Below are 26,469 nucleotides of genomic sequence, written 5' to 3'. Positions count from 1 at the left end.
TGAAATTCCTCCTTTTGTATAGGAGCACCTCTTCCTTCGCCCGGGCCGATCCTTGCACCCCGAGCTGAGCTGAGCTGGCATGTTTAAGAATTTCATGCAAGATGTATTATTTAAGTTTAAAATTTGGAATTGAAATTAGTCAAGGAATCTAAATAAAAACACCGATTTGGGGTGAAAACGCACATTTTGGAGAAATCACAAAAACCGTTAAAAAACAATTTTGTAAACACATAAAAAACTTCAAATTTGGCTTTCATTTTTCATTTTGGAATAGGCCTACATGAAAAGAGATGTAGGCCTATTCCACAAGTTAACATGGTTAATGAAGAATGCGGCTGGAAATTTGATTAATTATGGGTATATTACTCAGAAAATAAAAATTGCAAATGAGTAACATTTAGGGCCTAATAATGACTTGGGCAGTTTTGTTATGAGGGTGTCGACACTGACGATAATTTGTATTACGGTATAGGCCCCCTATATATCGCAAATTTAAAAAAATCAAAATTGTTTGATGCAGAAAGTCATTCCTCGTATTAAAAATGCAATTCTACGTGTCTGATGTGCTCTCAGGCATGCAGGTCCCACAACAAATACGTGAAAACGTCGCTATCCGAGTCCTTAAAGATTTCAAAATATTATGAAAACTTGAATCAATTAATACAAATGGCAAAAAACATGAGTTTTTGCGCAAATGTTGTCTTTTTTAACAGTAAAAGTATATTTGTGACGTGTCATGTCAAAAGGAGACACTTTTGGGCAGGATCGTAAATGGAGAAATAGCCACAAATCTGCCCGGGGTGATTTTTTCACAATTTGGGTTTGTTGCGAATTTGTGATGTTATTAATGTTTAAAATATTGTCTGATATAGTTTCAGACCGGGATATAACTGGCATCTTGTAGGGGCCTATAGGCCTATTTTCTGAGACATTTTTCAAGGTAATTCATAGGCCTACTTGTCAACTTGTCAACAATATTTCTAAAGGCCGATATCTCAATTTCCAATTTTATAATACCATAATTTCAATATCTTCGCTTAGGAATGGTCCAATTTCATTGGGGAAAACAATGTTGTAGAGCAAAATATCTTTGTATTTAAAATATGTAAAAACCTCATAATTGATAACCTGCCCAAAAGTGTCTCCTTTTGACATGACACGTCACATTTCATAATGAAAAAAGCTTACAAATTGGTTGACCTGAACAGTAGGCCTAACATGGCTTTTCTTTTACACCAAAAGACAACTGCATTATGGATAAGTAAATCCATTAGTTGACGAATGCCTATGCATTAATTTACGAAAATGTCTTTCTATGGAATAGGGGAATTAAACATTTGGGTGGTTGAAGAGGAATTGTTAAACATTGGGTAGTACGAAACGTTTTTAAGTGCCAACCAGAAGCTACCAGATGGTGAGATAATTATGTTTGGCACGAATCATGGGCGTCAATCCCGGGGGGGTCCCGCCTTGCGGCAAAATGACCCATTTTTTTGTTCTTTTCAGTCATTTTCTGGGCAATTTTGGCCGGTTGCCCCCCCACACACACACACACACATGTTATGCCGCGTTGGTTTTTGCCTTCAATCGGGGATACATTCCATTTTTTTAACCTGTAATTGGGGATATACCGCCAACCGGGGATATCCCCGATTTTTAAACGGACTCTATACAGTGTAAGGCCAAAAAAAAAAAAAAAAGATGTTTGCTTGCCCTCAACCGACCGACCTTAATTTTGGAAATCAGAAAAAGGTTTTTTTTCTATTTACTGTACAAAAAGAATACCGACCCTAATTTTGGAAATTCCTGAAAAAGTTTTTTTTTCTTTTCAAATTTTGCATTCTGAAGATGTAAAAAAAATGTATTTTAGAGTTATTGTTCAACATTTTAGTTGTTTTGTAATGTTAGTTGATTCATTTTGACACCAAAATTGTCTGATTTTTCATATTTTGAGCCTTAATTAATTACAAACAGTAGAGTTTGTTAGTAACTAAAAAAAAAAAAAAAAAAAATCCCGACCGACCGACCCAATTGTTAAAATTCAATTGAGGGCAAGCAAACAATTTTTTTTTCTTTGCCTAACAGGGGATATAAAGCGTGTTAAGACACTCTACAGGGCAATAGGGGGTGATGTCTCCATTTGCCCTGTAGAGAGTCAGGAATGTTAGACATTTTCCTAGTCAACTGGGGAAGATCGGGCTCTATTATGTGCCAACTGGGTGTCCCCATTTTCATGGTTACGCAACCTGTGTAAAATGTGTGTATCCCCGATTGAAGGGAAAAACCAGTGGGGTGGATTGGCGCTAAGTAATGGTACGAGTTGGTCTTACATGTGCTCATTTGAATTTGGATTTGGAAGATACCTTCTCTTGAATAACAGTATTGCGAACCACCAGCATACATAACTCGATGTAGAGAGTCTTTCCTATTCAGAGGAAATATTGCAATTACACACCTTATTGCCTTTTAACAATAACCAATGAAACTAGCACATATCAGAGAAGATGTAAGAAAAGGAGGGAGGACAGAATTATATCCTTGAGATAATCCCGTAGGTAATCCTGTTGAACCTATGCATAGTCCTTTATTCTCAAGTGGTGGGTTAACCAACAATTAACAATGAGAGGGCATTCCTGAACCTCGTTCAGTTGGGGATGATTTGAAGTGACCGCCAATTATGACCATTTGATATTTAATACCAGCAATGTGGAAAAAAAGAAATAATGTAGTGCCAACATAATGTACCCTTTTACGGAAGGAGCAAAGTTTAATAAGTTATAACTCCGCTTCTGCAGTACGAATGTCAGCGGCGAATGTCAGATTATTTTTTCCCAGTCTTTAAAAAAATTGCAGGCAGAGGTGGGAATCGATCTCGGTACCTCCCGGTTAAAAAGCACTGTGCAAAACCACTAAGCCAACTAAATATCTGTTGTGAGATGCTTGACATTAATCTTTGATATTGCTTAATGGAACAAATCGCGGAATTAAATTAGTAATAAAAGAAGTATATAGATTCTTATTTAGCGGTCAAATTGGATAAAAGGGGAAATATTTGTCCCTGCTCTAAAGAAAATATAGGTTAGAAAATTATCAAATAAATTTAAATTAAAAATTGAGATTTTATATTTATTTATTTCACGAGGCGGCATTATCACAGACAAACACTGTATAAGCTAAAAACTCGACCCTGTTCACTGGATTCTGGCATAGCTCAATGGTAGAGCATCAGACTGCTAATGTCAATATCGTTGGTTCGAGTCCTCCTGCCAGCAATGGTTATATTTATGATTTTAATGCTACGATACAATTTGTTCAATTTTTTTATTTATTTATTTATTTATTTATTTATTTATTTATTTATTTTTATTTATGTAAATAATTTGATATATTTGAAAGAGGTATTTGAGCAATTGAAATTTTGATTTTATAATCCTATGGGGTCATTTTTAACCCCCACCCCTCCCAACTTGCCAAACGCACAACACCTATGAGTTTGCATCATACATGTCACACACCATCATCATCCCTATATCAGGGGGATGACACTCTATTCACGTGGTTTCTTTTCCAACGCTAAAAGATTACGAATTTTGGTGGTTTGTAAATGAAAAGTGTCCGCACTATCGATTGATTACGTAACTGTTATGAATAATTTATTAGTTTTTCAATGCAATCGCCTCGACCCATTAATACATATTATCTGTATTTATCAAAGTACTTGGAATAGCAATCTGGTGAGTTCACTGAACTACGCCCAAATACTGATGGAGTTTTAATGGCGCTAATCCTCTCCATACACAGATGAACAAATACAATAGGAGAAGGTCAACACATATGACCTCCTATATGACATGTTATATGAGATGTACAACAACCTGAATATCATAAAGATCAGTGTTCGTTTGTGCATATGAACTGCATATTTACAATACTAAATATTACTCGTTATATATTATGTCAAATATTGGTATTATGACAACACGGTATATACATTGTATATAAAACGACTAATAGATCCTACTATCATGGCGTCAGGTCATTGGTTCATCATATCCCGTATGTTTCTTAAAATTCATTCATATTTGAGACAAATTTCTGTGCCCATTTTATAGGCGTACAGGTGGATCCGGTTTTTTTGTCATTTTCATTTCTTTTTGATGAAAGAATTAAGGTTTTCCACTGCACGGAGGCCACTATGTGATACTAATTTAATGCTATTTGTAAATGAATGCGGATTCCCGGTTGTTGTTTTTCCACAGTGTGACAACTGTCCACCCATCCAGACAACATCATCACATAATAAAACGTCTGTATTTTTACGATGAGTAAATATTAAACTGAACTTTGCCTTGGAACATTGTGTAAGACGGTGTAAGATTTTGTGGGCGCCCTCAACATTATTATCCTCTTTGTATCCGTAAATGACATGGCATAGACTGTGTGAATTCTATGAAGACTAGGGGCCTACTTATACATGGGGTCATATCCATGGACTCAAGTAACGATAATTGACAACACGATACGCGACTGTATTTAGGGAGGCTAACCACTAATAATTAATAATGCCGGGTAGGGCCTACTCCTGGGCGACTCGTGTGGGCAAGGACGCTTAGGACGGTGACCAAATGAGTCTCAAATTTCACCGGGAGAGGGGCACTCAAGTATGATAATGTAGGCCTATACGCATGTGTGGCCAACTTTTTTAAACACCCCCTACAACGAGTTTTACCCTACCAGCAAATTTAGGATCAATAGGCCTAAGCTAACTTAATACACTAACGGAAGTTTTGGATGAGAAAACGGACATTTTGATGAGAAACGGCCAAAATGGTGAGAATTTAAATTTTCTCATTCTTTTGGATGAGAAACTTCCTGGTGTGTGTGTCAATCATTATTGTCTTATTAAAATCCGGGACTTTGGTTGACCTGTGCTAGACTCCAGCACATGTTAATGACGCAAAGACAGTTGTGGTACCACCATGGTCGCAGACCTGCAAAAAAGCTCAAAAACAGATAGTAATGAAACCAGTTTTTATTTTCCTTGCTCTAGCGAGTTCACAGAGAAGGTGTTTCTAGTACAATGCAGCGTCGGACTCTAGCTGAGAGCGTAGCCTGAGTCCAAACGGACTCCAAGAAGGGCTCTCCATACACAAATGAACAAACACAAAGGAAAGTAGTCTCCTCCGTGACCAGCTTGATTTCGATGGAGCGAAACCAAATTGGCTGCAGAGGAGACGGGTAATTTTGCCATGCAAATGAGGTGAGTGCCCTCTCAAGAATAACTACTCTCTGCCTATATCTTCGTCTTAAAAATTGCCGTGGTAGTACGATAAATCCTCACGTTTTTCAACAACTACGCATGGTGATTTTGAGCTATTTTGTTCGAGATAGGCCGTGCGACTCAGGCTATGCATACAATTTGAGATTTTGAGAGCCGGCCACACTGTTTCTATTCTATGTTTTACGATTTTCGCATGATCAGTATATGGCTGGCCGTAACCGCCACAACGTGGAGCTGCTACGCGTAGCTTACTTTTCGCTTCGCGGAGCTAAATTGACCAATCATGTTAGATCTTTTCATTACGCGGAGCCAGTTGATGCATCATCGTTCCAGAGAGAAAAACTCTTGCCAAAATTAATGTTTACTATGTGGATTTTAAATGAATCGAATGTAAATAAACCACAAACAGTTGTACAGGATCAATACCATTGTTTGATTAGTGTATAGTCAATGTTATCTTGCATGCATGTGCCATGTGTGTGGCGTGTTTGTTTGTTTGTCTACTGTGTCAGGCCAGGATCACTGACACCCACGGTACTGATACTGTCATACTATCACGGTGATCATATTGTTGACTGTTGTTGACTTTAAAATAATCATGATGCAGTCATGTCTACAGTAGAATTCACCACGACCTTTGACGGACTTAAACCACATTAAAAGCTATTAAACCAAGATAACACTCAATGAAAACAGCTCAACTATGTTACATCAGATCTTCTCTGGTTAAATACACACTGCACTTGTGTCTGTTTTACCTGTGCAATGAACAATGAGCTGGTATTATAGTTTCAGTTGGGTGAATGATTATAAAGCGAACGCAAGGTAACAATACTGTCTGGGCTTTTGTTTACGAAATGAGACAATAGTCTGCTTATTGTTAACCAGCGTTCTTGAAAATGAGAAGCATAATGGTTTGCAGACTTAACACAGTTTAGAAATAATTTGTTCATATTTTTTGGTGTTATCTGTCGTTTACATATCCTTCCTAAAACACAAAAGTACCAATATTTCCAAACACCTAAATTAGCTAAAATTTAGGAAATGTTACAAAACTATATTTTCTAGAATTTCAGAGAATACTTTAAATATTGACTGGTTATTTTTTACACAGTGACGTCATATAGGCAATGGCATAAAACCTTCTAACATACACTAGGTCACGCGTCAATGGTGAGCGCACTGAGTATTGTGTATAGGAAAACGGGCAGTACCGTAACTACAGTACTTGATTGGTCAGTTTTACCTCCGAGTAATGAAAAACTCTAACATGATTGGTCAATTTGGCTCCACGGAACAAAAAGTCAGCTACGCGTAGCAGCTCCACGTTGTGGCGGTTGCGGCCTACCATATCAGTATCCCATATGATATTTCTATTGTAAGAAAATTTTATTTGTTGTCACGTAAATCACAGGTTTCGTTTAAATGTACTAACTGGATATTAAATGTACTAATTGGTGAGGACCGGTATTTTGCTGTGGATATGTTTAACTGCAATTTTGATGTAAAACATTTGAAATCCGCTGTAAAAATTTTGATAATATTCAACTCTTTGAGAAAATTATTTTATAAAGGAATGCTGGTAAAACCAGGTGCAATACAATGTACATTATTGACACACTATCACGCTCTTTATCTTCGTCAATAATAGAATAATCGATTTCAATCGAATTGAATGCATGAGTTTGTAGTTGACTACTGAGCGACCTAAGCGATCGATTGCTAGCCAATCAGATAGAACTCCTTTTCTTGCGTTCAGTGAAATACCACTCGCCTGTCGCTCACTACCACTCGCCCGTCGCTCACCAACGGAGTATTAAATTTATATTTATCGTATAGGACGTCGACCGTGTGTGTCATCATCATAAAAAAAAAATTCTATCTATACCTGACGCCGGCAGCGTAATTTCTTTCTGCAACCATAATGGGCCGCAATATATCACTAACCGCATAGTCCGAGGCAAGGTTCATTATTGTCAGGGTTAGGGTCTTAGGGTTAGGGTCTTATGGTTAGGGTTAGGGGTTAGGGGTTAGGGTTAGGGGTTAGGGTTAGGGTTAGGGTTAGGGTTAGGGTTAGGGTTAGGGTTAGGGTTAGGGTTAGGGTTAGGGTTAGGGTTAGGGTTAGGGTTTAGGGTTTAGGGTTAGGGTTAGGGTTAGGGTTAGGGTTAGGGTTAGGGTTAGGGTTAGGGTTTGTGTTTGGGTTTGGGTTAGGGTTAGGGTTAGGGTTTAGGGTTAGGGTTAGGGTTAGGGATTAGGGTTAGGGTTAGGATTATATTCGTATTTATTATACTAGTAATAGTATATTGTGGGTATGCAGTTTATTCCGTAATCAATAAGTATCATAAACAAACACCTTTCTGGCACAACGAATCATAGCACAGTCGTGTAGGCATTAGACTATGGATGCAAAGGTTGTGGGTTCGAACCCCAGGTAAACCGTTATAGAATTTTAATTATATCGATTTCTTTTTATTTTATATTAAGTAAGAGGAAATAATAATGGTAATAAACTCGTGTTATATCTAGCCTCATAGGCCTATTAATTACATGTATGTACTATGTGTTATCGCATTGCGGCCCATTATGGTTGCAGAAAGAAATAACGCACGCCGGCAACTAGACTACTATACAAAAAAATAGTATCAAATCTTTCCTGCTCAATCAATATAATAATTGCAAATAGATCATCATGATCATAGTTTACTAATCTAATCCTGTAATATAGACCTGTTATATCACCTGTATTTGCATGTAGAGTCTATACATGGTTTGTTATGGTAGGGTTTAGTGTCCGATCTCTGTAATGTAATGTAAATGAAGCATATAGATATGCAGGAAGAATCGATCAGGGCGCTATCTATTAGGGAAAGATAAACACTATTCAAAATATCAATAGACAAGAAGAAAGGGATGTAGAGATTTGTAATTGAGTCATGCATGATTTAACAGATTTAACAGAAGGTTCTTTCCAAAACCCAAACGTAATGTATATTACAGGGTGTATCAAAATGATGGGATTGGTACACATCGGCTTTTATTTGTTGTCTAATGAAACTCCTGTTTCTTCCAAATTACATTAGATCCTCTTGAAATGACTATACACTTTATTGTTTAATGACCTTTTATGACATAAATATACAAAAAGGTGGATGCTACTGTATGTTGATGTGGCATTCTTGTCCATACTCAGTGGATATTGATGGGTAGGCCCTACTAATCTTTTTGATACACCCTGTATTAGGACTATTCTTGAAACGTATTTACAATCATGACCAAAACTGTTCCCCGGCTAATTATCTATTTTTCACTTATAAACAGTACATCTGGAGAAATAATATTTTAAAAACTGGGTAATGTTTTTCTATGCATAATTCTACCGAAATCTTTTCCAACAGTGCATTGATTTCCTATAGGAGTAATAAGTGAATGATTTAACACAGTCGATCTAAAAGGGAAACTATATCGTATAGGAAATGAGTTCGCATTGGATGTCAGTTTCCTATAAATTAGGGTAAATTTACACGCTAACAGGCGAATATTAAAGGGGCATTTCGTGATCCATAGCCTCATCCCCCACTTTTCTCAAAAAAAGTTGAGATTTTTATATCACTGGAAACCTCTGGCTACATAATGTGTATGTACAAAATATTTCTTGCAGATTAATTCGTTTTGCAAAGATATTGTGAAATTTGAATTTCGTTCGGTGCACCAGAACGAAATTACAACGCATTGTCTATGGAGCATTGTAATACACATCATGCATGCATAACTCGCAAACGCAAAATCGGAATCAACTGAAATTTTGGGAATAGGCTTTTTTCGTGGATATGTACTGACAAATGTCATAAAAAGAGGATGCTAGGATCACGAAATCCTCCTTTAAAGTGTAATAATGCATAATTGAAAATCCCATCCGAAATACAATATGAATAATGCACGAAACAGACAATATATGAAAATAAAATGTGAGGGAACGATTATGAAGCGGATGTTGGAAATTCAAAAATTGAGAGAGTTCAGATGAAGATTATCACTGGAAAAAAAAAATGATGATAACCATTTTTAAACACACGCGTCCTCCTGGATTACGAGACTCTTTGTAGACCCATTTACATCAACAGCACCATACATAATGCAATGAATACCCAACATCCATTTTAAGATATAAGGCGAGTCGGAGCATTAAGTCCATATTTTTGGTTTGCTTCTTAATATAGATTACTTCCGCCGTGTAATACAGTGGCGTGTCCGGGGGGCTTTGGCTTTGGGGCTGAAGCCCCATGCACTTGTTAAAATTTTAGCCATTAAGCCCCCCGCATAACTTTGAAAGCCCCTCTGAGCTCCCCACTGGAACAAATCCTGGACACGCCGGTGTAATACATTGATCACCTTATGAGTCAAGAAAGCCCAATTGAAACCATTTCTTGCCCTTTCATGATAAGGCCGTATAAAATTAATGTTTTGGTTCTCGTCCAGAGGATTTTCATGAATTGATGAGGGAGGGAGGTGTTTTTTTTTTTTTTTTTTTTTTTTTCAATGTAAAATTAGCATTGTCAGTAGTTTTCGGTCTTCTCCAACAGTGCTCGAGGAAACGATGAGGCCCTTTTTTTTTTTTTTTTTTTTTTTTCAAATGTGAGATTCTGAGGATAAACCCCTAGAGTACCACAAAAAGACTTGGAAGTGATGCTTGTTCTCTAATAAACTTATTCATATGTATGAAGATTTCATAAATCATTCCAAAGTCTAAACAAATTGAAAAATCTATAAAAAAAAAAAAAAAAATCTGACAAATCCCAGAAATTGAGGAGGGAGGGACGAGAACCAAAATATTAATTTTACACGGCCTAACAGTGTGACGAAACATTGGGAGCATTTGATATTGTGCCCCATGTGGGCCAAGATGGACCTCAATGGCTAATATTGGTCGCTGTCTAATGCTGATATTAATGTTGTTTTGTGCCACCAAAATGTTCCATTGGTTAAAAGTTATATATTTTGCCATAAGACATTAGTTTAAGCCTTTGCATCGGGGCCTGAGATTGGAATTCCAGTTTCCTTTCTCACAAAGTAAGGGCTAAGCGTAAAATTGTACAATTGGGTTTGGGAGTGGCCTTCTCTCTTTTCTCTTTTTCCTAGCTATTTTCTTCCATTTCTTGCTTTGTTTATCAAAGCTATCTAGGCCAGCATGCATATATTAGCCTACACTGGCTATCCAGGCTTATGCATTTGTATGAGCTTGGAACGGTCCATGGTTTTCCATGGATTAGCATGTGTTCCTCACGGACCAACCTGGGTAAACAAACAAACAAACAAACTTGTTTTGATATGATAATTATGTATCTCCATTTGTTTGTGCACGGAATAGTCTAGAATGCTAATGAATCAGAAATTCTTATATATAGACGACTCCAACGAGCCAAGTCATGGTCAGAATTTGGTCGGCCATTATCGGGTTCCCGCATGCACCAAACAGGTTTTGTGAGTGCCCAATTGGGTGGACTAAACCCGCTTAAAATTCGAAATGAAATGATCTAGAGAAGCTGTACTGTATGAAGTTCTAAGAGGGAACTCTGTGAAATTTTTGTTAGCCAGTATTGATACAAAAGTTACCATAATTGAAGTCTTCAAACTTCCGTTCGGGGTTCTTGTGTGTTGGAGAGAATAAAATATGCCAAAGGCGGTAGTAGAGCCAATAGTGCTGGCGACTAGCGACAGACTGAGTACCTCCATCAACGAACTGTGGTGTTTTGCTGGACTAACATAGTGTGTAATCTGACTGTCAAGTCAGCAGAAAACATGCTCAAGAGATCTTCCGAGAGCCTGGGGAGTTTACGGTCAACATAGGAGAACATTTGGAAAGCACTAGCGTACTAGCAGCTAATAGTGAAAACATAGTCATCAGGACTTGGACTGAGACTGTGGTAGACCAGGGGTTTCCCTTGGGTAGACAGGATCTTGGACATTTGATCAAGAACTGAGATCATCAAAGGAATCTCCGGCATCAGATCTTGAGCCAATCAAGATCACCAGGCTTAGATAAGCAATCGTAGTAAGAAATCTAAGTTTAATTATTGTATGATTTTGTATTGCTATTTGATTGACAGCCATACTGCACTAATTAATCATGAAATAATAATTAAGTTGTTGTATATAATTTAACAGTGTGTTAGCATGTTTGCTGTTGAGTGGACTCGGAAGCAGGTAATTTTGGCCTGGGTCATTTTAGTGACCATAATAATGTAGACAAAGTAGCTGATGAAGCAGGTATCTACTCTGATATTATTGTTGGCTCATGAATCAGACATCTTCTGCTGATAGGTCCTGATGAAAATAGGGAAAGGCTGTCTACTATACTGCGGATATAATTATATATAATTGTTGATAAAGTGATCGCCAGCGATCAGTACTGCATGAAGTAGCTATCTGGTGCTAATATTATTGTTGATGAATTGTCTATCTATACTGCTTTCTTATATGAAGCATGCAGCTGCACTGCAAAAAAGTGTTCAGCATTAGAACACCAGCTGTTCAAAATTTGACTTGTGGGATAGGCTTTTACGACGGGAATTCATAACAATTAGTGGGTTTTTATCGGGTTCGCCGTCGGACAAGTTTCGAGCTGTCAAGCTTTCGTCTGGAGTAGCGCTGACTTCTTCAGGACAAAGTAGCCTACCTAAGAATGAGACATGTACAGGCCGCCCCTTGCTTACTGATGGCTCTGAAAAGAGCCGTTCACTGAAGACTGCCCCTTGTCAACAGAGAACACACAGATCTCGCCTATCTGCTAAATTGAAAGGTTTGGTGGCTCTGAAAAGATCCGTTTTACTGGAGATTGCCCTTTGTCAACAGAAAACAAGCAGACCTCGCCTATCTGCTAAATTTAATGGTTTGGTGGCTCTGAAAAGAGCCGCTCACTGAAGACTTCCCCTTGTCTATATACAGAAAACAAAGAGACCTCGCCTATCTGCTAAAAAGGTTTAAAGACTCTTGAAAAGAGCCGTTCACTGATAGAAGTATACGGCTTACCATGCAGGAACGGTTTGATGGACCGATGATTGAGTGTGTGCGCGATGAGTGTATAATCACTTTAAAAAAAACCCACAAAAGCCAAATTTGCTTTTTAAAAATAATATTTTAAACAAAATTTGAGGTAAAAAATGCGTTTTTTACCGTTTTTGTGATTTCTCCAAAATGTGCGTTCAAGCTAAATCTGTGTGATTCTTTTAATAGTAAACTTTAATACATCTTGACTGAATAAGAAGTACAGCACTTTTCTTGAGAGGGCATTCACTCACGAAAAAGATGGCAGCCTCCATGAGCAATTTTAACCTGAAAGACAAAGTGGCGCTAATCACTGGTAAGTTGTTGTTTTATTGAAACATACAAAGTAGGCATAATTAGTTTAAAGTTATAAAATTCACAAAACATGGAGGTGCAGTGTGATAGTGTCTATATGCATGGTATCTAAATCTACATCAGCTATCTTTGGGTATGTGCCTACTTACAGACGTCCGGGCGTCCATATACTGCTACGTCGGGAGGTTAGAGGGGTCGTATTAATTTCTTTAAAAGTCCGTACATTTTTTGTAACGGCCAGCTATACGAGTTCATTATGTCTAAAAGCGGGCCATTCTTATAAGAATGGTTGCCCATTCATGAGATGCTAGTAAAATGTCTCTCTAATTAGGTAAATGGATATATACAAGTAGGAAGTTCATTAAGTATAGGTCTATCAGACCTAATTAAATGCAGGTCTTAGCTTTTAGTGTTTTAGAAGAATTATTTGAAATAAGTTTAACTTTAGGAAGCTCAGGCCGTAGCAAGCGGGTGGCCGGGGATGCCATGGCCGCCCCACTTTTTGAGAAATTTGTTATGTTTTTCTTTATATCTTTATTTCAATTTGGGCATATATTTGTAATTTGGCCGCCCCACATTTGTGATGGCCGCCCCACATTTTTCAACCTTGCTACGGCCATATTAAGTAATGCCTATATATACGAGTGTCATTCAAAAAGTTCTACCTCCATCGTCATATCTCTGTTATCTTACGTGCCAGGAACTTGCAATTACCCACAATTATGGGTTCACATCAATTTGAATTCGAATGTAGCCTATAGAGGATAAAAAATTTACAATTTCATACTATTTAAGCCAAAAATCAAGTTGCCTGCATTTTTACAGTAAGGATACTAAGGGTCTTTTTATCTTTTCAGTTTCCGTAACTCTATTGTTCAGATACGAAAACGCAAGGGATTCAGTAAGTTTACTGTAATCTGACTTCATTGTTAACTCTGAAGTACCAATCAGCTTATTTCAATAGAGGTAATTGCCTGTGTCAATAAAGCCCATAAAGGCTGGAGATAAATGAACACCGGTGTACGACCGCTGTTTTAATGGTCTAGCGCCCTCTCGTGTTTGACAGTGATAAATTGATTCACATTATTATGACAAAATGCAAATCCGAATGAAAAGGTCCACTTTTTTCTGTAAAAACGTTGAAAATAAGCCCTTCAATCACAAAAGGTCCGCTTATGAGCCTGTCGCGCCCCATTGCACTTGTGCAGGGCCACAGTGTCGCCCTTCCCTCGTATCAATGTATATCTCCCTATTTTGCTTCCTCCTGCCCCCCCCAGGCTCCCCACTCCCTCCCCGGTCCCTACTCTCTCCTCTCGAGCTTTCTCTTTCTAGCCTTTCCGTCTCTCCCTCTCCTCTCTTTCTTCCTCACCCCCTCCCACTCTCGCTTGTTCAGTCTCAACTTAAGTATCTCCTCCTCCTCCCTCCCTCCCCTCGCGAAATTTATCAGTATGATCCATGACTGAAAATAAGCTCTGCAAAAATAAACATTTAAAATAAACCCGAGTCTTGCATATAGGCCCAACCAATTATCAGATTAGCTTGCCATGAATAGAATACATTATCTTTGCTCCAATGCAAATTCTTTTGTATTGCATTTCAATATAAAACATGATTACCAAATCACCACTTGTACGCGCCACATTGGGAGATATTTGACTATTTTAGACGCTCGTTTCATCGCCAATATGAAAGACTCATTGCTTATAACTTGGCAACATGGTCAGTATATATTTCAATGCAAGACTTTTTTACGATCCACTTACGTCTAGGCGTAAGTACATATACACCAAACACAAGTCAATTGAAGCCGTACAATTTACCGCGAATTTAGGACCGTAAAATTTAGACTCTTCTTTTGTCTAGATTGGCACCCAACCGCACATCTCAAGGTTTTATGTAAAAAATCAATATATCTTACCAAAACGAAAACTGAAATTCACGAGCTTCAAATTTTCAGTAACTAACAAAAGGCTAGAATAAAAGATTGGTCATACCTGGGAGACTACCACTTCAGAATAACAATGACTTACAAAAACTATTACGGATACGGAAACAGAAACTGAAAAGATAAAACGACGGTTAGACCAAGGAAGTGTTTGCATGTCGACACTCGCTATGTCTCATCCTTGTTTAGGGACAAAGTTCATACTAATTCCTCGCTAGGGTGTTTTTATATTAATGAAATCTTTGTTTAGGGCTAGTTTGACCAATTTTCAACATCCTAGCTTAGGACCCTTTTTGAAAGTCAATTCACGCTGGTGCTTACAACTTTTATACATGAGTGGCGGTCAGTGGCCCACGGAGTGTATAACCTTTACTAGTTCTTTTGCGTTTTAAGCAGCAAAGTTACGAGGTTAAGCTGCTTACCGAATGCAGGGTGTTTAAAAGTACTTAGCATATGAAGTGTGTATAAACTAAGGCATACAGGGTTAAAAGGTAGAAAACTAATATTGCAACCTAAAAATACTTGTGATTGCTATGATATTTGCCTATAAGTAACCCAAATTTAGGCCATTTCAAACTTGTTACCATTGATTTTTTCAAGGTAGTTGTTAATAGGATTTATACGGTCCACTTGCATCAAAGTTTACAAATAGTACTAAATACTAAAACTCAGTTAATCAAGAATTAAAATTGATTATCAGTTATTTCTGACATTTGAGCCAAAATTTCGTTTGTGGAGTTACGAGTTTACATCATGAACATCAGTGTGATTAAATGAGTAAAATGATATGAGATTTGAGAATCGCATTTACTTAAAAGATTCATGTATGAATGATTATTAATGTTCAGAGACAATTATTGTTAAGTATTAACAACAATTCAAGAATGAGATTAGTAAATAAATAATTAATGAAGTATAGTTATATGGATTCATAATTACGATTCAATTGTTTTCAACGGAATCAGGTGCATAAGAAAAGAATATATAAATATAATAATGATTAGCACAGAACATGATTTCAAAACACGTAAGCAGATCCTTCAAATAAAGAGAGCTGCCCTGAATCATGCAGCCGCTGTTCATCGCAAGAGTTTTTAAACTTAAAGATTCGTGGACAGATAGGGAAGCCCGGACAGAACGACAAGCTGTCCTACCATAGCCTAATCCAACAAAATTAATAGAAGACAGACTTGTCACGAAATATACCGAGAGGAGGTAGTGTCTGCCGTTACTAATGCTACCAACCTTGGTATATCTGGAAAGCAGAAAAGACCTCACATTGCCAAAACTATGACGGTTGCTGAGGGGTCACTACCGTAAACAGCCTACCAAGATCTAACCTCGATCGGCAAACCAACAGCAGAAGGCGTCACCGCAAGAGTTTGTGATGAGGTAATGAATATCAGATAACTGTTGGAGTTTGCTTCCCAGGAAGACCCATCCCCCCTGACATATGATAGCCATATACCATCCGCAGTACATTTCTTCAGACTCTTCAAATCGGATTAAAGGAATCTATCAGCGCAGAGATAAAAGGGATGCTAGAAGATTCAGCAGCATCAGGATATTTTGAAGTATGTGAATTTAGCTGTCAGTCTCGAAGACCAGAGCACCTAAAACAAATCCCCATGCACCCAGAGATACAGCAATTGACGGCGTGTATGGAGAGTGTCATCACTGCAAGATGCATTTAAGCAAACAGCTTCAAACCCATCAAACGTGAGATGATCCGGGAATAGAAGACCGGTTTCTGAAAAGTCTAATCAAACCTGTTGGTCATAAGTGCCTTGTAAATGTGGCCATCGGGAGACTTCTGGCTTAAAGCACTTTGGGACACTGGTGCTCAGGTTCCCATTGTTTCTGCAAACTGATGGAAATCGAAACTTTCTGAGTTGCTACTCAGAGATATTACAGAAGCCTCTGTCCCACCAAAATGGACCTCAAACTAGTGTAAAATACCAAAATTTTGTGCGGTACGCGCGCACATTGTCATCATGAAGCCTTTTTTGGAAACTCGAAGACTTAACATAGAGTCGCCCTAAAATACACGCTATGTTAACATTCTCATCTTTTGAAGTGAAGAATAAAGCTATTTTATGCATGGTATGATTGAGGAAATCTGGAGCCTAAAAACCTTTGCACCCCTGAGAAAGACAGACATGCTCTTCGAGCCAATCAAAGATCTTCAATGCCCGGATGAAATAGTTCCACACGAGATGCTAGTGAACAGCCCACATGCTTCTTCTTGTCGATTGAGCGTTTTAGTAACAAACACCAATAACTGTGAACATTTTACTACCAGGAAGAACTGAGTACTTTACGTGATATTAAGTCCATATTCAAAGGAAACAAAATGGACAAACCCTACAAGTAATGAAATACGAAATCCACGAGAAAGTAAAGTAGACACCTGTCCTCCTCAGTAATGGACTCCACCATTTAACCTGGAAGAGTTGAATGATTGTCAGAAACATGCTGCTCTGAAGATGCTGCAAGAACAGACAGGAAGCTTCGCCCAGAATGAACACGACGCTGGATGCATTCCAGATCTACAGATGAAGATCCATCACGATCCTTGTATCATAATATATTACCTGGAAGATCTTCTACAGCTGGGTTGGATTGAAAAATCGCCAGTGGTGGGTGTCCGGAAGAAGGATGGGTCTTTAAGGCTCTGTGTTGATTATCGTGAGCTGAATAAGAAGCCCATTCCTGACCGTTAACCAATCCCTAAGATCCGAGATGTTCTGGACAGCCTGGGTGGAAGTGCTTTTCAAAGCTGGATCAAGGGAAGACATACCATCAAGGTTTTATTACCGAAGAATATAGGCAATTGACAGCCTTTGTTGCACCCTGGGGACTTCACGAATGGGTACGATCCCGTTTGGGCTGAAGAATGCCCAGCTACATACCAATGTTGGATGGAGAGAGCACTAGAGGGATTAAACCATCTGTGATGTGCATCTTGGCGACATTATCGTCTCCAGTGTAACCTCTGCATTTGACGAACATCTCGCCAAACTCAAAACCATTTATATTCAACGTCTAAAACAGAATGATATGAAGCTAAAACCAGCAAAATGCTATGTTCCAACGGGAAATCCACTATACCTTGGACGGATGTTGTCAGAAGCTACATACAGATCCGACCCCAAAGAGACTGCTGCACTGCAAACGAAACATACAATAATAAATTTTGAATTAATAATATAGCGCATTTTTCTAGAGGATTCTGATGAATCATCACAATCAGAGCGCATCAACTAGGCCGGTTGCAGCCGAACCCGGCGCAAACCTATCCGCACTGAGATTATAACATCCACCAATACCGATAATTATTATCTGTGCAGCTCCCCAAATTCCATTGGGTGAAGGAAGATTTTGATAACCAAACAACGATTTTGAAACCAAGAGGAAACCGGAGATATCGGAGAAAACCTGCGAGAGCAACCATGGATCGGAATAAACCAAGTTTACATACAGTCCTTGGGCACGCGGACGGGTCTTGAACCCGGGAACGCAGTGGTATAAGGCGAGGGAACTACCGCTCTCCAATAATGAGCAAGACACCACAAACTGTGGGAGATCTGCGGACGCACTGGGGTTAACTGGCTACTACCGCCGATCCTGCAAATCTATGCAAAACGTGCTAGCCCTAACCTTTAAGAGAAGAGAGGGAAGCCGAAAGAAGGAGGTCATGGACCCTCTAGTACTTTAATATGCTGGAAACCTGAACACCAAGAGATTCTAAACTCCATTTCGACGAGTTGAGTAGTCCTCCTATGATGTCCTATATTCGGATTTTGAACTGCCTTTTGTTCTTCACGCGGATGTCTCCCAAGATGGATTAGGTGCGGTACTATACCAGGATGGAAAACTCCGAGTGATTGCGTACGGATCCCGTACTTTGACGTCTGCAGAAGAGAAGAGAATAACATGTATTCTGGGAAACTAAAATTTCTAGCCCTCAAGTGGTCCATCACAGAGTATTTCCGTGACCTCTTCTGTGCAAGCTCTTTCGTTATACAAGTGTAAACTGAACATCTTGATAATGCATAAACGTCATTCTCTACAGTTTGTGATGTGAACATGGCTATCATTGCGGGGTTTTTTATATACAAAAACGTTCAGAATGTGGTGCTTTTTATCAACAATTTCAATTTATCGATAAAATCATAATCAGTCTCACACAGTTCAAATCAGTCCATGATTTCATGATTAACCTAGCTAACACTATACAAATTATATAAAAAATATTAGACCCTAAAACTTATCAATCATTTGTGGTTATTAAATGGAATTTAATAAAATGTTTGACATATTTAAAAATATTAAGGATTATTCAAATTGACAAATTCATCACAACCAACCATAATTCATTAAATGCATTTAAATTCATACAATTATTTTTTAGGATCCAGTCATGGTATAGGTGCTGCCACAGCCGTCTTGTTTGCCGATCTGGGAGCTCATCTTGTCTTAACAGGGCGTAATGAAAGTAACTTGAGCAAGGTTGGAAATGAATGTGAGAAACATGGCGCTAAGGTAGGTATAGGCTCCCCCAAAACCAAGGCTCATTATGCTAAACTGAAACAGAACATGATCATTCATACTGGTATGTGGGTGTGCGTGTGGGGGAGGGGGAGGGGAACTCGCATCACGTGTTACCATCATCGAGCAGGCCCTTGATTTAAATTGATCTAAATTCATCTTAATGATCTAAATTCATCAAAATGTATCAAAATTTATCTAAATTCAGCTCAATTTATTATTAATTTTCACTTCCACCATGCACCACTCATTCCAAAAATACCTGTAGCCAATCATTCAATTCACATGTAATTCCACCTTGGCAAATCAAACAAGGGAAATGTACTTTTCATTTTAGAGGTAGTATCTTTTGGAATAAATGTTCAACTCATAAAAGATGAAACTTGTCAATTATGAGAGTACATACTTTGAAATCGATCAAGTAATTGTGTTTCATGTAAGTAGTAAGAGGGCTTTTAGGGACATTCACTTCCGGTTCCGGGTCACGATGTCACATAATGTGGATGAACTAAAGCTTATAGTTGCAGACCGAATTAAATAGACTAGATTGCGTATGACGTTCTGTCAACCAGACCACAAATGCCGTACTGCGCATGTCATCAACCAATCACGTCGCGCCTTTGTACTGACGTCAGATGCAAACTAGTCTTTAATTCGGTCTTCTATTATAGTGTATTTATAGGAGACTTTAATGTGCCAATTCAAACAAAAATGTAATGCGAGTAATATGGAATTGGCTCTTAACTGTATGTAGGTCCTGCTAATAACTGGAGATGTAACAAAGGAAGAGGACAATGAGACCATTGTGGACAAGACTATCAAACATTACGGCAGGATTGATATATTGGTATGTATAATCACTTTTAATGTGAAAGAAGGAGTTGCAAAATAATGTTGGAGTATGCAAAGAACACGAAAAGCACTCGGGTAGTATATGGCAAGGTCCTTCAGCAGAGGCTCCGTAAGATGTTAAATATGGGGGTGGTGCCTCCCCCCGTTCCGGAGCCACTGCATAAAGTTAACAGCGTAAACACAGATTCTGATTGGATAATTGAATCACATCATCATCACATTCGCACCTCCTTCACCATAAAAGCTGCAAAGCATGAGCACGTAACCCAGCATGTGACATAGTTCTTTTACCCGATAATCAGGAGGAGCGATAGGTCAATGCTGAAGGACTTTGTTGAGACTATGCAAAGATGACCAGAAAGTCATGTGGAAATACATCAAAGCCAAAAGAAAAGACAATGTTGGTGTTTAGACACTAAAAGTGGATGGCCAAACAATCTCTGATGACCTGGGTAAAGCCAGCGCTCTTGTGAAACAGTTTTTAAACTGTGAAACAGGCTCCGTAAAAATATTAAAATAGTGTTTTGAATAGAGAGGCAGAAGATCCTCCGGTTTATCTACCAAGTCCATACCCAAGCACCCAAACATCCCAAACAAGGCTCTGAAATTGGCAGCCGAGGAGTTGGCACCTGTTGTTTCACACATCTTTCAACAATATCTTGACGAGGGCTACTTGCCTGAGGACTGGAGACGCGCAAATATAGTTCCGCTCTTTAAAAAAAAAAGGGGTCAAAGCCGGAGCCATATCTAACTACAGGCCAGTGTCGCTGACCTCAGTGCTGAGTAAGCATCTGGAGCACATAGTTGATATCCAGATGATGGCGCATTTCGACAGCCAAAACATAATGTCTGACTGCCAACATGGCTTCAGAAAACAGAGATCATATGAAACCCAGCTCATCACAACACTTCATGACCTTGTCTCCTACCACAACAAGTCAATCACCACTGATATAGCCATTTTAGACTTTAGTAAGGCCTTCGACGTTGTGCCTCATAAACATCTCCTGTTGAAGCTGAACTACTGCGGCGTCCGTGGTAACGCACTTGAATGAAAAAAAAAGCTTTCCTGACTCATCGCCAGCAGAGGGTGGTTGTAAACGGCCAGAAGTCTGAGTGGGATACAGTCCTGAGTGGAGTACCACAAGGTACAATTTCCGGGCCACACGACTTCATCGCTTTCATCAACGACATCGTTGACGGTTTATCATCTATTGCAAAAAATGTTTGCCGACGACCTCATTGTTTACAGGGGTATACGTGGAACACAAGACGAATTGGAGTTTCAAGAAGATCTTGATAAGCTAGTTAGCTGGGCTGAACTGTGGGGAGTGAAATTTAACGCCAGAAAGTGCAAGGTTATGAGTATCTCCAGAAAAGGGATCCTGGAAACCCAACCTACAAGATGCTTGGCACTACACTGGAAGAAGTCACCTCCACACCATATTTAGTCATTCGCATCCAGAACAACTTGAAGTGGGATGTCCAGACTCTCTATGCAGTAGGAAAGGCTACTATAGAGTTCTCAACTTCTTGATGAGGAATTTCCACAACTGTACCAAAAAGATCAAAGAGCAGCTTTACAACTCAAAGGTGAAACCCCATCTTCAATACGCTTCTGCTGCTTGGAATCCAGGCATTGTAAAGAATAAGGATCTCCTGGAGAAAGTACAGAGAAGGGCAGCAAGGTTTGTGATGGGTGATTTTCATCGAACATCGAGTGTTACAGAGATGTTACAACAGCTCAGTTGGGAAACAATAGAAGAGGGATGAATCAAGACCAGAACAAGAACCCTTCAGAAGATCATCATGAACCGGTTAGCTATTGATTCGTCAAAATACTTCAAGCCAAAACCAAGCAGGAGCAGAATGTTTTACATGAGACTCCTTACACTGACATTTGCGGAGGCTATTGGAATTTGGAACAGGTTTCCTGTGGTGCCTGTGCCCGACGACGACGACAATAAATGTTTGACCTGCCAGAAGCCCCAACTTAAAGGAGCATTTCGTGATCCACAACCTCATCCCCCACTTTTCCCAAAAAAAGTTGAGATTTTTACACCACTGGATACCTCTGGCTACATAATGTTTATGTACCAAATATTTCTTGCAGATTAATTCGTTTAGCAAAAATATCGCCAAATTTGAATTTCGTTCTGGTGCACCAGAACGAAATTACAACACATGTCTATGGAGCAGTGTAATACACATAATCATGCATAACTCGCAAACGCAAAATCGGAATCAACTGAAATTTTGGAAATAAGCTTTTTCGTGGATATCTACTGACAAATGTCATAAAAAGAGGATGCTAGGATCACGAAATCCTCCTTTAATTCAACCTCCGGTGATACTCCCGTGTGGATGTACTTAGGAGGAAGTTTCAACGAGGTAACGAGGTAACGATAGCATAGCAGCATGACCAGAATGTGTACATATTTCCTATAATATATGCCTATAAAAAATGTACTAATTGCACAAAAAGTACATACGAAATATTCAACGGATAGTCCCGATACTAATGAAACAAACTCATTTTATTTTAAAACCCAATTCTCACTTTCGGCACAGATAACTAGTGCAGGCATCTATATGATGCGCACACCTATCCACAAGACAAGCATGGAGGAGTATGACAAAATGATGAATGTAAATGTCAGGTATGTGGAAATAAATTCAGCACCACGCCATCAGTGGCCAATCAAAAAGGAGGTTAGCAGAATGTGAATGGGGAGTATTGATGGTATTCCACCATGATTTGTACTAAGGATATGTGTATGTAATTACTAAACACATGTCACATAACCAGCCAATTAACCCCCCCCCCACACACACACACACCCATACCCACCCCCACACGACCCGTCTATAGACCACTTGACATCACTGTTTATCAACAAAGGCGAGGGACTCGTCTATCGATATGCTCGAACGAGCCGCTACACTGTTCAATGGCTTTCTTGTATTGTATGAAATGTGGCGGGCGATTTAAAATGCACATGCCCTTAGCAGACTACGATGCGTACGCACACTGCAGGGCAAAGAACAATGTAAATTGTCATAATGCGCGCGCATACTGCCGGGCAATGACGTCACATGCCAAGTGGTCTATATAGTAAACCACTTTTTTAAATTATTGATTTATTTATACATTAGCTGTAATCTTTTTATTGAGCATTATGTAAATTTTGAATGTTTTCATTGTTTACAGAGCTATTTTTCATATCACATCCCTTGTCATACCTCATCTCATTAAAACAAAAGGGTGCATTGTCAACGTATCCAGTGTTGCTGGATTAAGAGCGGTAAGTACTAGAGTTAAATGCAAAATTCCTTTTAGGTGTAGCCTTCACATAGTATGTGTGACATCAAGTGTGTGCCATCTGACCTTTTTTGTATAACTTTAAGTGCAAGGGTAGCATTTAAATACGGAATATCTGCCAGATGCTTTTATTTCAGTAAGGCAAAAGTTCGAAAAGCTATATTGTTTGCTATTTTTCCCCATTGTAGTTTTAAATTAAATTAAATTCGCTGTTGTGTTTGTCCAATATGTATCTATTTATGTTTTTCTCAATACAGTTTGGCAATGCGGCTATTTATGGTATGTCCAAAGCTGCTCTAGACTCTTTCACTAGAAGTGCTGCCTTAGGTAAGTACATGAACTTCAATGAAGATGGACTTTGCAAGGGTGAACTTTGCAAAAGGTTGATGTTAGCTAGAGTGAAGGTAGGACCAATGAAGGTAGGACCTTACTGAGGCCATGGGAATGGACGATAAGTGCGGGGTGCCTTAGTGAACGCTCAGATGGGTGAGGTTGTTATGTTTTGAAAACTGTCCGTCAGCCGAATTCACTAAGCATGCTTTAGGGCAAAGGATCGACTTTGGCGTTTGATAATAAGGATTAACCTGCATAGCCTCTGCATGTTGTACCGTGTGAGTTCCCTTACCATAGACGATTACTTACTAAGCAATCCTTAAGCAATCATGCTAGCAATCACTAATTATAAGCAATTATCTTAGTAATCATTATGCTCAAGACATAATTAACATAACACCCAACAACACCAGTAACACCTTTTCCCAGGGTCCAAGTAAAGGGCCCAACTGATGCTGCAGAAGGACCTATGTATATTTCTAATGTAATGCGTGTCAGCTGAAATCAACATCCAAATTGTTTCCTAAAAAATGAGCACAAAATACAAACTTAAAACTTATGACAAGCTGAGCTTTCTTCCAGAGATCTATAGCAAAAAGATTGTTTTTGGCAGGTTGAGAGACGGGCAAGTAAGTTTTAGTACGCCCAGCTGGGTAGCTAATTTTTGGCATGCTGTTTGGAAATAAAGACGCACATTGTTAAAAACAGTATCCCAAAATGAAAATACCCTTCGGCAATGAAACATTCAGAGGAAAAGTTCACAATCGAAAGGGTACAAAAAATTGAATATACACCTTCAGCAAAATGCTTGATGAAAGAAAACCCTGGAACAAGGTATAGGAAAGAAGATTCTGAGAACATAATAATGTAATAAATTTGTTCTTGGTTAATTCTCAATAATATGTAAATAATTTGAAGGTGTGAGATTTATGTTTTGTATATTTCAGAATTGGCTCCACATGGTGTAAGGGTGAATTCAGTCAAGTAAGTTTTTAATATATTTGTTCCACATTACATTCTGTTGTATGTGATATTATTCTACCTCATAAATAGTCATAAACTAATCATGCCAATTCATTTGTCAATAATTTACAAATCACAAGTGAGGTGTAATAAAACAATACTACATGGTTTATATTGGGGAAAAAGGGCAACTATTTCCCCTTGCACTGATTAATATCAGAATTCTTTGCTAATATTACCCCTCACCGTGCCGGCTCGAGTTGATAGGCTCATAGCAAGTACCTGAGTAGGAATAATTTGCCCCCCGGATTTGCCCTCTTTCCCCTCTAAAACCTTGTAGTATTTGAATACATTTATATGTGACAATTTAGGACCACAAAAACATAATGATGACGACTATTGATTACAAAATACATATAAATCTTTTTATTTGTTTTTAATTTACTTTTAGTCCCGGTGCAACAGATACAGGTATTCATATGAGAGTTGGTATGGACGAAGCAAGTTACCAAAAGGTGAGAATGAATTTGTAAGAAATCCATATTATACATCTACAAGTCACTGAATGATCTGTCACCAATCTTCCTGTCTGATTGTTTGACGATCTATATCCCAACCAGAGAGGGTTTACGCTCGGCGTTAGACGCAACTCGTCTAGTTGTCCCCAGGAGCAACATATTAATTGGTGACAGGTCTTTCAGTGTACAGGGACCCAAACTGTGGAACAACATCCCTTTAAACATCCGTGTTTCCCCCACTGTAGATAGTTTCAAGAGTAACCTAAAAACTCACTTGTACTGATTGTTGCTGTTTTTAAGCCTTTTTTCAGGTATAATATGTTTTTGTATATATTTTGTATCTTTGTAAAGTGCTTTGATCAGGTTGGAAAAGCGCTATATTAAGTGCTGTTATTATCATTATTATTATTATTATATTGAGATTACGACAGCACTTCAAGTTAAAAGAATATTTAGTTCTGACGAGTCTCGTCATATGAATTCCTCCGACAGTGACGAATCACAATTCATACAAACTGACTCATTAATTTTATCCTCTTTGATGTCCTGGGTATTACCCACAATACACTGTTTATATAAATGATCGAAATGGCAAATTGTATTAATTATAAAGTAATTTCTTCAATTTGTCTTTTGCAAATATAGCACCTTGATAATTGTTCCTCATCGCACCCCTTGGGACGAGCAGCACAACCAGAAGAAGTGGCTAATGCTATTGCATATCTAGCATCTGATGCAGCATCATTTATAACTGGCACAAATCTACCTGTAGATGGTGGGAGACAGGCAGCTTGTCCACGATCACATTTGAAGAGCGGAGACCACCAAATAAGTTCTCCATTGAAAAGCACGTAAAGCTTTTGACTCTTTAAGTAATCTAAGTTTTAGCATCCAAAGGTAAACAGAATCTAACAGAATTGTGTAATTTCAATACCATTAACTTACAAAGAAATCACACGTATGGGTGAATAACATATACCGATGGCTGTTATAGATATTTCGAGTAATTCTTGGTCTTGGTAGAACACTTAGTGATACGCAGTCGTACATTATAAATTTATCCCAAAAGAAAGAATCCAGTTTAATTTTGGTCCATAAGTCACAGAAGGGTGTTAAATCAAGTGTGGCGGGACGGCCGATTGCCAAGAGCGTAAATGTCTCAATGAGTTGGGTTTTTTAATAGATACCTGGTTAGCTGTAAGTTGGTTATGAAAGTCAGGTGGCCGGGTTGACACCAGTTCCCAAAATGGGAACACGAAAAGTTTTGTATTGAGACGGGGCAAGTCGTGGGGCAGAACCCCACCTTTGATATCTTATCTTTTACAAACAGAAGTGCATCTAAATAATA

General features: G+C 38.6%; 1 protein-coding gene across 1 annotated transcript; it reads left to right on the top strand.

Moving 5' to 3' along the window:
* Positions 1–12,583: 12,583 nt before the first annotated feature.
* LOC140156529 (3-oxoacyl-[acyl-carrier-protein] reductase FabG-like) lies at positions 12,584–25,976 on the top strand. Its single transcript, XM_072179469.1, has 9 exons — positions 12,584–12,638; positions 18,997–19,127; positions 19,888–19,980; positions 22,557–22,645; positions 23,197–23,290; positions 23,565–23,634; positions 24,588–24,624; positions 25,055–25,118; positions 25,767–25,976. The coding sequence occupies exons 1-9, from the start codon at positions 12,584–12,586 to the stop codon at positions 25,974–25,976; spliced, it is 843 nt and encodes a 280-aa protein (XP_072035570.1).
* The last annotated feature ends 493 nt before the right edge of the window (positions 25,977–26,469 follow it).

Source organism: Amphiura filiformis, chromosome 7, assembly GCF_039555335.1.
Source record: "Amphiura filiformis chromosome 7, Afil_fr2py, whole genome shotgun sequence".
In the NCBI taxonomy this organism is placed as follows: domain Eukaryota; kingdom Metazoa; phylum Echinodermata; class Ophiuroidea; order Amphilepidida; family Amphiuridae; genus Amphiura; species Amphiura filiformis.
Note: the sequence above shows the minus strand (reverse complement) of the source record. Positions and strands in the feature narration are given on the sequence as shown.

Excerpts from the sequence above, each read along its gene's own strand:
- LOC140156529 (XM_072179469.1), top strand. The coding sequence starts at position 12,584 with ATGGCAGCCTCCATGAGCAATTTTAACCTGAAAGACAAAGTGGCGCTA. Across the intron at positions 19,981-22,556 it reads ACGGCAGGATTGATATATTG|ATAACTAGTGCAGGCATCTA; the intron begins GTATGTATAATC and ends CTTTCGGCACAG. Across the intron at positions 23,635-24,587 it reads CACTAGAAGTGCTGCCTTAG|AATTGGCTCCACATGGTGTA; the intron begins GTAAGTACATGA and ends TGTATATTTCAG.